General features: G+C 37.9%; 1 protein-coding gene across 6 annotated transcripts in view; it reads right to left on the bottom strand.

The window, feature by feature from the left end:
• Nucleotides 1-14,638, bottom strand: part of EYA1 (EYA transcriptional coactivator and phosphatase 1) — a 166,556-nt gene that overhangs the window by 29,120 nt on the left and 122,798 nt on the right. For all 6 annotated transcript variants that reach the window (XM_042786225.1, XM_042786227.1, XM_042786226.1 and 3 more), the window contains one exon: nt 8,848-8,937. In XM_042786225.1, coding sequence (XP_042642159.1) covers nt 8,848-8,937 — 90 coding nt within the window. The remainder of the gene's footprint in view (nt 1-8,847; nt 8,938-14,638) is intronic.

The following is a 14,638-nucleotide window of genomic DNA, read 5'->3' as shown; positions in this document are numbered from 1 at the left end:
GGCTCTGCAGAATCTAGCTGTAATGTGCAGGTACAATTGTTACCACGAAAAGCATGTCAGCATTTGGTATTTTATTTCCTTGGAAGGGGACAAGAACTTTAATTCTGTCACTGGAAGGAACATCTCTGAATGTGCAATTTGGGAGAGTATGTAGACAAAACATGTTTTGTTATCTTATAGAAATTATTTTAGGGTAGTGTCTTAGAGATGGGTTTAATACCACTAAATATTAGCTAGCTGTCTATCACAAACCTTTTTTCACTAGCATATATGCCACTGACAAATGGCATGCCGTGGGCCAATGTGAACTTCATGAAGTTCAATAAAGCTGAGTGCAAGGTCCTGCACCTGGGCTGGGACAATCACCTGTATTAGTGCAGGCTGAGTGAATTGATTGAGAGCAGCCCTGCAGAGAATGACTTGGGGATAGTGGTGGATAAAAACTGGACAGGAACCAGCAATGTGCACTGAGCCCAGATTGATCCTGGGCTGAATAAAAGGCCTGGACAACAGGTTGAAGGAGGTGACTCTCCCCCTCTACTCTGCTCCCACGAGACCCCAGCACCAGAAAGACATGGACCTGTTAGAGTGGATCCAGAGGAGGGCCACAAAAACGATCAGACGGATGGAACACCTCTCATTTGAGGAAAGGCTGAGAAGATTTGGAGTTGTTCAGCCTGGACTGGCTCTAGGGAAACTTTACTATGGCTTTTCAACATATAAATGGGGCTTATAAGAAAGATGGGAACAGACTTTTTACCAAGGCCTGTAGCAACAGGACAGGGTGTAAGGGATAATGGTTTTAAACTGAAAGAGAGTAGATTTTGATTAGGTATAAGGAAGAAATTCTTTACGATGAGGGTGGTGAGACACTGGAACAGGTTGACCAGAGAAGTTGTGGATGCCCCATTACTGGAAATGTTCAAAGTCAGGATGGATCTTGTTTTGAGCAACCTGATCTAGTGAAACACATTCCTGCCCATGGCAGGGGGCTTGTATTGGGTGATCTTCAAAGGTCACTTCCAACACAAAGCATTCTGTGATTCTATGAAATGCTCTTTACTATACTGTGTGATTTGTGTGTCAGTGTACTTCACAAACCATGACTGCCTGCTCTTTAGCTCATTTGTACTACAGAAAACTCTAGGCATTCCAAACAGAAGCCCCGGTACCAAACAGTAGTCTACATGGAGTTCATACTGGTTACTAGTTCACAATTACAGACACCTGAAACACTGCAATGATTAGTAATGACTGATGTCCTTCTGATCTAAATGTTGGGGGTTTTTTTTAACCTGTGGTTTTAAAAAATGGACTTTACTTGAAACGTATGAATAATTCAAACTGGAACAATTACAATTTACACAAATCATCCAAAGTAAAAAACAGTAGAAAACAAATTAATAAATACACTGGAAAACTGAAAAGGTTTCTTGGATAACTATTTGCAATGTTTTTTTTGTCCTTTTCTTTTTAAAGTTGTTTGAATACACACATTTTCTAATTGTGTCAGCAGAGAGAGCATTTGTACCAGGATGTTCTGAAGGAGTGAGACATTAAAGAGACCAAGCTGAAGCATTGTTAGAAAGCCAACTACAACAGCACACAATAACAAATACTACAACCACCAGATTTAGCTGTCTCTTTTCCCTCTTGAATGCTTTATGACAGAATTATCTTCCTTGTACCTGCAGGTACCATCCTTATCACCATCATCATCCCTACCTGTAGATGAGGAGACTAAGGCACAGTGATCAGGAACTACAAAGTAGTGGCAGTCACAAAACTGGACCTTGTGCCACTTCATTCTACACAAATATGCATGTAAAAAACATGCACCAAATAACTGATTAGTACATAATGCCAGCAAAGTTTTACCCTGTAAATGTTCAGACCTTGGAGCATGGCTTCAGACACAAAACGATTTTGATTTGATAATTTCTATACAGAGAAGTTGAACAAGCTTTGCTCTCTGGTGATTCTGTTTTCACAGGCATCCTCCGTTTCCTTGGTCTGTCTGGCTATGTCTCTGCAGCTCCCCCAAATCCCGCCACTGACTGTGGACCTCTGTACAACTTAGGTAAGCTTAAAACTAGTCAACAATATACCTACCATGCCTGCCCGAAGCTGGCTCTATGACATTTCCACAAGGTGTGAGAGAATAAATGATGGACTTCCACACTGCCAATAGTGGCCAACCCGCTTTCCCAGCTTTCTCTGGAGCTTGCTCAAAGCCTGCACTTAAGGGCTGGCTTACATCCAAGCAGTTCACTTGTTAGATTACTTGACTCTAGGACCAGATGTGCTAAAATACTTTCAGAAAGAGAAGCTTTTTACCCTATAGTGGTTATGGTTCTTTGAGATGTGCAGTAACCTGCACACAATAAGTCTGTCAAACGTTATTATTCAATAATGTATATTATCATAATGCCCACGATCCCAAATCATGCTTCAGAGTGCTACTGTGCTAAAAGTTACCAGCCTGAGTCTGTGGCGTATTAAAGTATCAAGGTCTGAGGGGAAATAGTTTCCCTTTCTCCTTCAGATTAAAGAAACAGAACATATGGCTGCATTGCTTCAAAGGCATTCCTATAGGGCACTGCGTGGTACACTGGGGACATCGCTGTGTGCACCGTCACTGAAGGACCGGGGAGGAAAGTCACTTAGTCTCCTGTGGTGTTACTGAGACCTACAAAGGAGAAAATTCTCAGGCTGATGAAAAGAAGAATATATGTCCCTGTCATGAAGAAAAGGTCTCCTTGAGGCCTAGAAGTGATTTATATGGTGCATTTGCTTCCAGCAGCAGGGAGGCGGCCTAGTTTCACCTGTAAGAATTGAAAGCAAAGGCCAAAGTGGGACTAAAGTTGAAGTTTTGCTCTGTGATCAGGCTTCGCTGTTGCTGTGTTGGGGTTTTGTTGTTCCCTTTCTTAGTCCTGAGCTCTCACTACCATCTCCCTGGAGCACCGCTTCTTGGAGCAATCCCTTTAGTGCCCAGTGTTAGTACAGAGGTAATCACCATCTGCTTTAGTGCCACAACAGTCTGTATTGCAACGTGGGCCTTAGAGCTCTCGTTTACATTTCTTTAGGGCTCTGTGTACTGCTGAGTGTCAGACAACCGGGTCGGTCGCATTTCAAGTTGTAAAAGCCACCCTCCACACAGCCTTGAGCTTGCAAAGGAATACGAGGGAGAGGTAGTGTTGATAAATGCTGGTAGTCTGATGACTGCGGGCTACAAACAAGAAGAGCAGGCACATCCACATAGTAAGTTATGCAGAAAGCAATCCACAAAGGGCAGTTTTAATAAAAAATATCTGGCAGTTAATTTCTCCCTTTTAACTTCTAGATCTGAGAAAATCCAAGCTAGCAGTTACAGACTTGTAGGAGTCCTGGAAGGATTTATTGCCATATGGGTGAAGAGGTTTACAGGGCAAACACAGAGAGTGAGAGTGCAGAGATGTAAGTGTTGTTTATTCTTTTCTTTAAACTGTGAAATGATGCATCTATGTAAATCTCGATGCTTCATGAGAGCCTGGTATGTTCCCATATGTGTAAAGTGTAGGGTTTGTGAAATGTTTCTGTATTAATCTTTCTTTAATGGAGCGAAGAGGCAAGAGAGTCAGAGCAACACAGGCGGCTGCTCTTTGCCGCTCCTCGACAAGGAGGCTGACCTTGTTGTCGGCAGGCGGGCAGGAGAGAGGAGCAAAGGTGCTGCCCGGTAGCCGGGGGTGGGAAGCGAGCACCGCGGCCCCCGCCTGCCCGGGCTGCCGCTCCAGCCAGCCGGCGTTACAGCCAGAGCTGCACCCCATGGACACCACACGCGACTAATGCGGGAGCTTTTCAGGGGCGTCTGTACGTGGTAATATGCCAGTGCGACGCCTTAAAGGTTCATTAACCTGAAGTAACGCCATACTTGTAATCATAAAGCACTTATGCAGCTCTTTTTGGCACAGGAGAGTGTGCTCTGAATTACCACTAGGAACACATTAATAGACATCCAGGTAGATTTTAAGTAAGAATCTGAAGAGAAATTAATCAAGGTCAGTTTTCCTAATTGTTAGAACATAACAATTTTTCTTCTTTTTTTTTTCCCCAAAGAACCAAAGTTACTGCTTTATAGTAATATCTGGCAGTATTCCCTCTCCTTTTATCGTTAAGAGAAATACATCAACTAACACAGCTGAAAAACTCATATCATTCTGCCATTCATTATAAATTATTCCCATACACATATCATCACTTTGCATATAGACTCCACAAACAAAAGTGAATCGTAAAGCTGTGAGTGTACATTATATAGCCTTCACTGATGGCAGAAAAATTAATACTAATCATCATTATTGTGCTCTTTTGCATTATTGCATTTCTAGGAGGTGTCATTTTTTTTTTTATAGTATTATAATATATATAACCTCATTTTGAACCCTCCCACAAAAGCCCACACCAAAAAACCAAGATGAATAAACATAAATAAAAAACCTAAAAGAAAAAAATAATAATAATGAAATAAAACTTCAAATTAATTTGATTTTAATTACTTCAGTAGAATTCAACACACTGATAAAAAAAGTATCTTATAACAAAGTGTTAGATAAGATTAAAAAAAAAAAGGCGTAATAAGTGACATTTTCAGCTTCATTAGTATCTGTAAAGGAACAGATCTAATGAGATGGTACCATTTTAGAATAGAGTTTGCAAAGCACTGAGCTAACTTTTTAAAATAAGATGTTCATAATCATTCACTATCAACAATTATTCCTTTAACATATCCAGTTATAATGTGCACCTGATATGCCAAAGAAATTAACAAAATAAGCTTTTAAGAGGGTCAGTATAAATACGTAAATAGATCCAGTTCTTAAAGATTGAAAGTTGCTGATTTCTCTAAAAAACTGGAGTGTACATCCTAAAGAACCTAATACATGTAATTGCTTCATACATACCATTAAAATATTATACCTTATTATCCCTATCACAACATAATTAGCATGTAAAATCACACATTCTTTTCTGATGAGATAACTCTGGTTCTCTTGAGAGCACTACATCAGTGTATTTATTCCCTCCTGCACACAATTAAAATTCTACTATAGAGCAGAGTATGAGATATATAAATGAAATTTTTCAACACTGAAAGCCTAAACTTCCCATTTTGAAGCCCAAATACAGACTTTGGAATCTAAATTTTGAGAATACTGCACTATATTCTACTTTTTGTCCTAATATACTTCTATAATCTCATTATGAAATTACTATTAATGCAAGAAATCATTGCTTATGATGGTACTTAGATTAAATTATACATTAGTATACATTAATATTTTCTTTTCAGTATGTTAAAAAACTTGTCATACCCCTTTAACATGGTGTTTAAGAAATGTTCCTTCAAGGTCTGAAATTATTTGCTGTTATATCAATTTGGAATTAATGACTCAACATAAATCTGTGCAAAGTGAAGGAAATAAGCCACCTCTTACTTCTTCTCAAAGCAATAAACTAAGAACTAATACAAACCAAGGGTGCAGTACCTAACTGTAATCTAAGTGCAGCTCACTTATTCATAAACAGAATACTGATTTCAGAGCTAGATGGTAAGATCTGACTGAATTTTTTTATTGAGCTTTAAAAATGTCAATTAAAAATACCATTATTATTACCATTATTACTACATAAAGAGCAACATTTAGGAAATTAGATGATTCATACAGGGCTGTATCCCCTACTAAATTAGGATGGGCAAACTAGTCTGCAACTGATATGTGTTGGCATTGATTCACTTTACACAGACTAAAAAATGAGTGCTGAAGTTTAGAACTTAACTTAATGACATTAAATAAGTCTCTAGGTTGAGCTTTGAAAAGCCAGTCAGGTCATACACAAATCAAGCAGTGCTTCGGAGATCACTGCTGCAACTCTGCCCTTTGCATTCAAAAAGTTAAATCAGTCTTCAGCAGTTTATAAGACGACAAAATACTTTCCCACTAACTTGGATGACAAGAGAGATGTTCTGATTCGAGTTTTTTGGAACGCTTCAGATGAAAAGAAGATTTTTATTAAAAAACATTAACTTGTGGTATCTGGAAAAATGTGCACTCTAGGCCAAAGTTATGACAGATGATTTCTTGCCTGTAAACACAGCTTCTCTGTATGCCATGAAGGGTTCCCTCTCAGCCTGGGTGAGTTGGAAAGCATCAGCTTTCAGGTTCCCGCCTTGAATTATGCCTAGACCCAAAGACATGTCTACATTGCGGGTTAGACATATTCCAAATCCCACTTTGACTGTTTTCATACTATTTCTGGGCAAGGATGCTCAAGCTTTGTGGCTTACTGGCAATGTTGCCTCAAACTTCTTGATTTCTAGCAGCCCAGATGCTTGGGCACATGAATTGGAAAGCTTAGGCCTGAGCAGGGTCACCACTAGATCTTCCAGACTCAGTCCTTCATCAGCAAGCACAGATGCTTCAAGCCTGAGGCACAGCCAAGTCAAATTGCCCACAGTTTTCATGGAAGCCTGTCAAGCTGTCAGGCAGCCTCAACTTCCAAGCCACCAAGCAAGGACTTCCAGTTTCTGAGACAGACGCGAGGAATCTGCCCCAAGGTCATAGGACTTGGGAACCAGGCAGGCCCTGCTAATAACGGTGACGCTCACAAGAATGACAAACCACGGCTCCAGGACATGTTCCTCCAAAACCACCACGTGTCTGCGACATGTTTCAAAAAACCTGACATCTCCAGTGAACTGCAAGCCTCAGTCCGTGGCCAGGTCTGATCCTTATGTGCTGCTTCCCACAAAGTACAGGCTCACTTATGTCCCCTCCCTGTGTACTTCTCTGAAGACTTTTCTATGGCAGTCCACAAACACAAACCCACTCTTCTGCACACTGAACATGCTCTCCACTCCCTTGGACAGGTCATGACCTTTCAGATCAGAGCTCATTTTCCTCAGAAATAAGGACTTAGAGCTCATGTACAAGGACATGAATACAACTGCTCACTTCTAAGTGCCTCTGTGTATGAAGACAGACCTGGGTATAGACACAGACTATTACACTTGAGTTCAGAGATGCAAGATAAATTGTCTTGTTATGGGGGAAATACAAAGAATCAAGCTCATCCAGTGAGCTCCTCTGCTTCCGTGAACCACCTGGATAAGTATTTCTTTCATACGCAGCTTTGAAGTTCTTCAGCAAATAAATTGCTATGCTGTCCCGTTAAGGCTGTATCATGTCAATTAGCAGAAGATAACCTACTATCCCTGAGATGCAGTTGATTAACTTCCATTAAAGTCAGCGATTCTGACAATCATGTATAAAGAAGTAGCTACAAATCCACTAAGTATCTGGCTACGCACAGCAAATGAAAACACACTGAACTTTATTGAATGTGCTGGTAAGATACAGTAGTACTTTCTTCTTCTGCTCTGGATAAAATGAAATATAACCAGAAATCAGAAACAGATTTGCAAAACAACTAGCATTGTTATACTTTTCTACAAATCTGAAAAATCAGTCCTATACATGCAACTCACTAATGGTGTTTCTTATATTCAAAGCAATTGCATCTTTATACACAGCTACCTTAATGAAAAAACCCCACTACTTTAAAATTTAAAGAAATAATCTATTTTATTGTAAGTATAAAAAATAAATACTCCACTAAGGAATGGAAGAAAAAATAAAGCACATTTAAATAATTTCATTATATTCTAAGATGCCAAATCATCTGTGAGTGGTTTCTTTTTAGATGAAAAGAAATCAAAATATAGGACAGATGTTGGACAAACCACATTTGAGGTCTATCACACACTGGCATTTTTCAAATGATTTTGGCTCATCTATTAAATAAGGTGTATTTTGCTTGATTTTGAAAAGGGAAACATCAGGAAATATTTAAAGGCCAATTGCTGCCAATTAACTTTGATCAGCAAAAGTTGCATTTGAATCTTTTAGATTCTTTTGCCTGTCTGGAATAACACACTATTCTAAAATCTAGCAAAACAACAACTTGATGATTAATGTGTGTTGGCAGCCCCACCACAAGCTTGCTTAACAGTTGGATTTTAAATAAACAGCTGTCTTCATTATGATGGGAAAGAAATCTGACTGTTTTCATGTTTTCGTTTTATTAAAATATGATCAGAAATTGCTTTTTTCCCTTTCAAGATGAAACAGCCAGGCATTATGGTGACAGCCTCTTTCAGCAGTTCGGATAGTTTTAGAATGATCTCACAAGTGTCGCCAAACCATAGCCTACGTAGGCTGAAAAAGCCCTTGGCGTGTCGACACCAGCTCCTCACGGCACGCCGCGGGGGAGAGGCATGCGTGGCAGAGAAACCTCGCACGTAACAAACCGTACCTGCTGCCGGGGAAGGCCGGGGACCCCCGGTAATACGCCACTGAGACGGACAGCCTATACAACAGTAATGATTTCGCTCGGGGTTAAGGTAATACTTGCCCACAGTGGGATGTAAGTGAGAAATCTGCACCCAGCCATTAACTGTTTATAGAAGCTGAAGCTTAATAATTAATGGCCTGTGCAGACTGTTGAATTCTAATGTTTATAGATGCTTTTGGTGTATCCACTTCTCAAACTTGTCTACTGTGGTCATAAATACGAAGACCTGTGAGAACAAAACTCTACCATTTAAACTGTTGTAACCTTTGAATGCCAGTGCAGACATTTAGTGAAGATAATACTATATATCCTAATGACTAAATTATACAGCTATTTTCTAAACTTTTCCGTATTAACACTGTGAAACAAAAAAATAATTGTCAAACCATCTAACAACATCTAAAAAGAGACAAATATTAAATCACCTCTATGTGTTTTAAAAGAACGAGCACTTACTTCTAAATCGTTAAAGAACAGATGCGTGTCTGCCAAATTGAAGATCATCTCTTCCATTCGGAGTCCAAGAGACACAGAAGTGGGTGGATCCTTAAAGAAGAAATTAAGTGAGTACACCATCAATACTGTGCCTAACATACATAGCAGAATGCAAACTGGAGGAATTGCTTTTCGAGAGAGTTTATTCAACACATTAAATGCAATATCTGTTTCTTCAGCTTAACTTCAGTAACTCTCTAATCCTGTATTATAACACCAGTAACACTCAAAAATACAACTTTAACTTGACTGACATCATAATTCTGCAGTGGGACCTTTGTGGTCATCCTTGTGCATCCCTGGCATGGGCTCTCTGCCCTCCATGCAGAAAAGGCAAACCCATTTCACCTGAAAATTCTCCAGATTTTACAACTGTTTACAAGTTTTATGATCAACCAAGGGCACGATAATGCTATTGTTACTCAACACAAACTCTCACTGGTCACAAGCGAAAGGATTCGGTCCTGGGAATACCTAGTGAGTTTAAGGCAAATCACCGTTAATGTTTTATTTGCAAATGGCAATTATATTTAAAGCCACTCCTTCATTCTCTACAAAACCATGCTTTAATTGTGCTTTCAGTTTGGCCCACCCATGCAGGGTGAACAAATCTATTGTTTGTTATTAATACATAACACACTTTAACTTCTCTACAGAAATTACCATAACAACTTATTCCTTACTGAGCTAATAAACTCAAAAAGCATGTTCAGCATTGTGGTTACCAAATGCATTACAGATGTTTGTCTTGTTTTGATTTTTTTTTTTTGTGTTTTATATATTTTCAATCTGAAAAATCGAAAAGAAAGCCTAATATATACATTTGATACAGAGTTTCTCATTTATAATGCCAAGTATAGCCAAGCACACAGAAGCATGAGTTTGAAAGAACATTATATTATCTCATGACACCCTCTATTAACAATGTTAGTTTGTTAGGAATTATATTTTAAATAGAACTGCAGAAGTGACAACCCATATTTTACTTAAAATAAGTTAATATTTTAAACCTGATGACAACTCAAAGCTAAAAACCAAGAGATGCAGTCCCTAGTTTCTTTTTCCACCTCTCAATCAAATTAATAGGTGGTTCAACATGATCTCTGAACTTTCAAACATTTTTCTATAACTACTGTTTAAAAGGCAAAATGTGTCAGTAGCGGAGTTGGAAAAGAATGGTGATTTGGCAGCCTGTTTGCCTCCTGGAAATGCCAAAACCCAAGCAAAACTAACCATAAAAAGAATTTTGGAAAGAAGCATTTAGAAACAAAGCTACATAGAACAAACAGAATATCTATTCTTGAACTCACATACATTGAGAATAAATACCTTTTCTAGTATCTAAAAAAATAGTTTTTATAAATGGGAAATAAAAATCACATCATGCTATTTTGATGAACTTTGCCCTTAAAAATAAACCTCCTATTTAAACTGGCACTGTCAAAAAAAGAATACTTGGCTTCTTAATTCAAATGGAAACACTTTAAAATATGAACAAAATTATGCTGTCTCTCTGTTTTAATATTGCTCTCTTTGTAAATCTATGTCTTCCTTCATTTTACTTTTATAGGCATGGGAGGTGGAAAGCAGGTGATGTTTTTCTCTCTAGCTAGGCCTGAGGCTACTTCTCCCTCTGACATTCCTGCTTATCTTTGTGCCCAGTTACCACCCCACCATCCTTCATAGCTCATCAGCCTTTTTTTTTTTTTTTTAAATCAGACAAGGATTTCTGTTGTGCCTGAGCACATGCACAGAAGTCTCTGCTTTAGTAATTAAAAGGACTTAGATGGACTACAGGTCTAAGATGCAAATGAAGATCACTAGCTACATCCTGATTATCAACTGCTAACGTAACAGTGTAGAACTGATCCCATTCTGAGCTTCCATACATAAATAGGACCATAATTTTGAAAAGCAGAATAAATGGGCAGACAGAGCAAGATATTGGTTATGAACCCAATACTGTTAATTTTAAACAAATGGCTGTGAATATATATTTGAAGTTTTAATGTACACATGACTTAAACATTTTTATTAAACTTTTTATCACACTTCTGAGTCTGAAAAAATGGCTTTTTGTAAAGCTTTCTGTGAACCATTTTACTTCAAGGTATTTTTTAAATGGCAGACAAAACAGAATGGGGATTTCTCTAAAGTAATACTAAAATAATGCCATTTATTAGGTTAATTTAATTAGGAGAAAAACAAATAAGAAAATCATTGGCACCTACTGAAAATGTCAGAGTAAATACCATAAAAGCTAAGAGAAGAAACAAAACAGGTTGCTTTTCAAAGAAACTTTAATTCACTGAGTAAACACAATCTTTTTCTATAGAAAGTTCCACTTAGCATAAAAACTGTGTTAAGCTGCAGCTCTGGTTTTAACAGAACCAAAAGCCTTATGTGCATTAGGGTTTTAAATATCTGTGTAGTCACAATCTTCCAACTGCTCCAGTAAAAAGCACAAAAGCCTTGGTTTAAGGCACTGCAGTAGATTAAACTGATGTCAGACATTACAGTGCAGGCTGAAAACTTTAAAAAAAGACAAGGCTAGAATAAGCTTTTTTCAAAAAATAATCCCATACTGAACCTCCTTTTGCAATTTTAAGCCACTAATTGCTAACTAATTATTGTGAGGTGTCACACAATGAGAAAGAAAGCTACCAATCTCTTCTTGTTGATTGGGATTTGCAGGTTCAGTTGGAGTGTCTTTTTAGGTATGGTCAAAATCAGGTACAAATCTCTGAGGGAGGTACAGTTTAGCTAAAGAAACGAAATACCAATGTCAAACTGCTTAAGCAGGCCTCTTGTTTTGAATACTGGTATTGGAGCCAAAACATTGTCTGTATGTCATTTCTAAATTCTACCCACTTGATTTCTTTGTTTTGTCGAGGAACAAGAAGCTGAAAAACAGGAAAGTTCACTTTGGGTACAAGGCTTATTTTCCACTTAAGCCTACAGGTCACAAATGAAGGGTTAAGTGAAACCAGGCTTTGTTTTTCTCAATCTCTAAAATATATTAAACCACATTAAAAAAGCTTATAATTTAAGGGAAAATTCCTTTAAAGCCTCTGAATATAAATGCTTTCACGGAGAATGGAAATGTATGTAAAGACTACAGTATTCTAGTGCCAATACTGAGACATATTTCCACCTGCCCCAACATACTAAAAAGGGCTCCAACTTTTTCCAAATTCCAAAACTTAATCAGTTGACATAAACATAAGTTTTGAGGTGTTAGAAGCCCTAATGTCAATTAAAGTATCTGATAACTTTATATTTGATCAATAGATCTCTCTCTGTATGTCTTAAAAAGAAACATTCCAAAAGCAAATGGAAATACTTTGTTCTGTTTCTTTTTCTTCTCTTCTGGAAGGACAAATCATATTCCTAAACTAGTTTCATACATTTCCATGAAATTCACAAAATTCAAATCAGCCTTAAATAAAAATGGAGCAGTTTATACCATGACTGCTCAAACTGAAAAACAAAGGTATTATTTTGTTCCAACAAAGCTGAAGGACAAAAGCAGAGACAAAGCAGAGCACAAAAGCAGCAAAAGCAGAGCAGGTGATAAAAACAGATGAGAAAGTAAGAATATACAGAAAAGGGTGGCACAAGCACAAAGTTATGAGGAATGAGGTAGAGAATAAGGAAAAGAAAATCAATCCCTTCAGCAGCAGGGCTGCTCATCATTCATAGTCATTCACCATGAAACTCACTCAGACATTATAAAAAGAGCTGAATGCCAAGTTGCCAAATCCCCTATTATTTAATTAGGATATTTTTTTTTGTTTGAGGATTCAGCTTTTGTATTTTAACGATTATGTGAGCAGCTTAGATCTAATTTTTTGAAAGGGCATTTCTAGCCCTCACCAGAGTGCAGAAACATACGAGAACATGATGTTAAGTCACTCAAAAAGCAGAATACAGGTGAAAAGAACAAAAATTCCCCTCAACATTTTCTTTTTTTCCTAGATTGACTTATGTTCTGAATTTCTGATTTTAAAGGCCAGAAATCAGTAGGAAAGACTCTTTTAAAAAATGTGCACCTCCCATTGCTACAAATAAACCCTACAATTCTCATATCACAGATATATGTTTTATCATGTTTGCTTTGAACATTTGACACTGTCTTCTTCTAATGCCTGTGGAAATTTCTAACTGTTGTCTGAAGCTGTCGATAAGCCAAGAGAAAATGTGATATGAATGAAACTTCAAGAAAACAAAGCAAGAATGGCACTCTTTCATGACTGCATCTAAGAGCCAAAGGACATGCACATTGCTACCCCTCACCAAAAAGATCTAGTATGTATCCACAGCACAAGCACTAATGCTGCCATCCCTCTTACCATCAATGGCCAGTTGCTTTTAGCAGTGCAGAAGTATTCTGCCACATGCCATGCAACCAGAGCCAGCTGGGCGAAAGCTACATCTCAAATAACCAGTACCAGCAGCAATGGTGCTGCCATCAGGAGTCACCCACCTCCTTGCAGCATACGTATTTATACGTCTTCACAGCTGAATACCAGCCACCTGCCTCAGCCTCAAGCATGCAGCAAGAAAGGTGTTTATGGTCAGGGCCCAATTAATGAAATCACTATAGGGAACTAGTAACAAATGGAAAAAATATGCTTGCACGAGTACTTATACAGCAATGACTAATTAGGCTTTTCCAGCACTACTCTGCTGCCCAAAAGCAAGTGGTGAAATTCTGTTAGCACTGAGTTTTTTTGTGAGCAATGGGATTTGTTTTCCTCATTCTGAATTGAACTGTCATAGATTTGGTGATTTTGGGGTGCCATGCAAAAGCTGGTTTTGGCCTGAGAAATGGAAAATAGCTTTTGGTAAATGTTTAATACTCTATAACGCTGATGTCTTTATGTATCCATACAGTAACTGTTGAAACATTTAAAGTTCCAGTGTCTTTTTACAACCTAAATATAAACTAATAATACCTAGGAAACCAAGGCTGCTGAATTTACTTGTTTTTCTGACACATAATAAAAAAAGAAATGATTATATTCCTCAAACAGGTAAGCTGCTATTACAGCAAACACTTTTGAACATACACCGCACCTGAAAAAGCAAGAAAGGTTGCAAACCAGTACTGCTTTAGATTTTTGTAATGCAAAAGCTATTAGGAGGAATTCAGAACCTGACCCAGGCACAGAACAAATCAGTGGTAGCTTTGCCCTTCACTCAAGTGGGGGTAGGGTAAAACTTTGTAGTGATAAACATAAACTTTACAAGAAGACAAATGAGGTGAGACAAAACTATCTGGTTGTTCTTTATATGTAGAATTTTTTAAGGTTAACAAAAAATCACATTCTAGTTGTAACTCACATGAGGTGAACATGAAATGGCATAACAGATTTTAGCATAAGTTGAGACATTAGCTTTCAAATACAATCCTGAAAAAACAAAGTTTGATCTCACAAGGTCATTCCATTCATAAACTATTCTTATTCACCTAAGACCGCATTTCTCTTCTGAAAATTACCAAGGAAACCCACAGTCTGCAGACATATTAATCAATTCAGTTATGATTTATAGACTGTGCATAATAGAAATATTTGACTCATAAGCAGACTTTCAAAAACATCAGTCAATATGTAGATTAAAAAAAAGTTACGGTAAAAGATTTTAGACTACTCTGTCTGTGTCCAAAAGTATGCTTGCTCTTGCCTTCTCAGTATAGAGCACAGTCCGCTGCTGACCACTCAGAACTCAAAAATTATTTTAGCAATCA

Source organism: Tyto alba, unplaced genomic scaffold, assembly GCF_018691265.1.
Source record: "Tyto alba isolate M040663 unplaced genomic scaffold, T.alba_DEE_v4.0 Super-Scaffold_9, whole genome shotgun sequence".
In the NCBI taxonomy this organism is placed as follows: Eukaryota; Metazoa; Chordata; class Aves; order Strigiformes; family Tytonidae; genus Tyto; species Tyto alba.
This window is presented reverse-complemented; position numbering and strand designations above follow the sequence as displayed.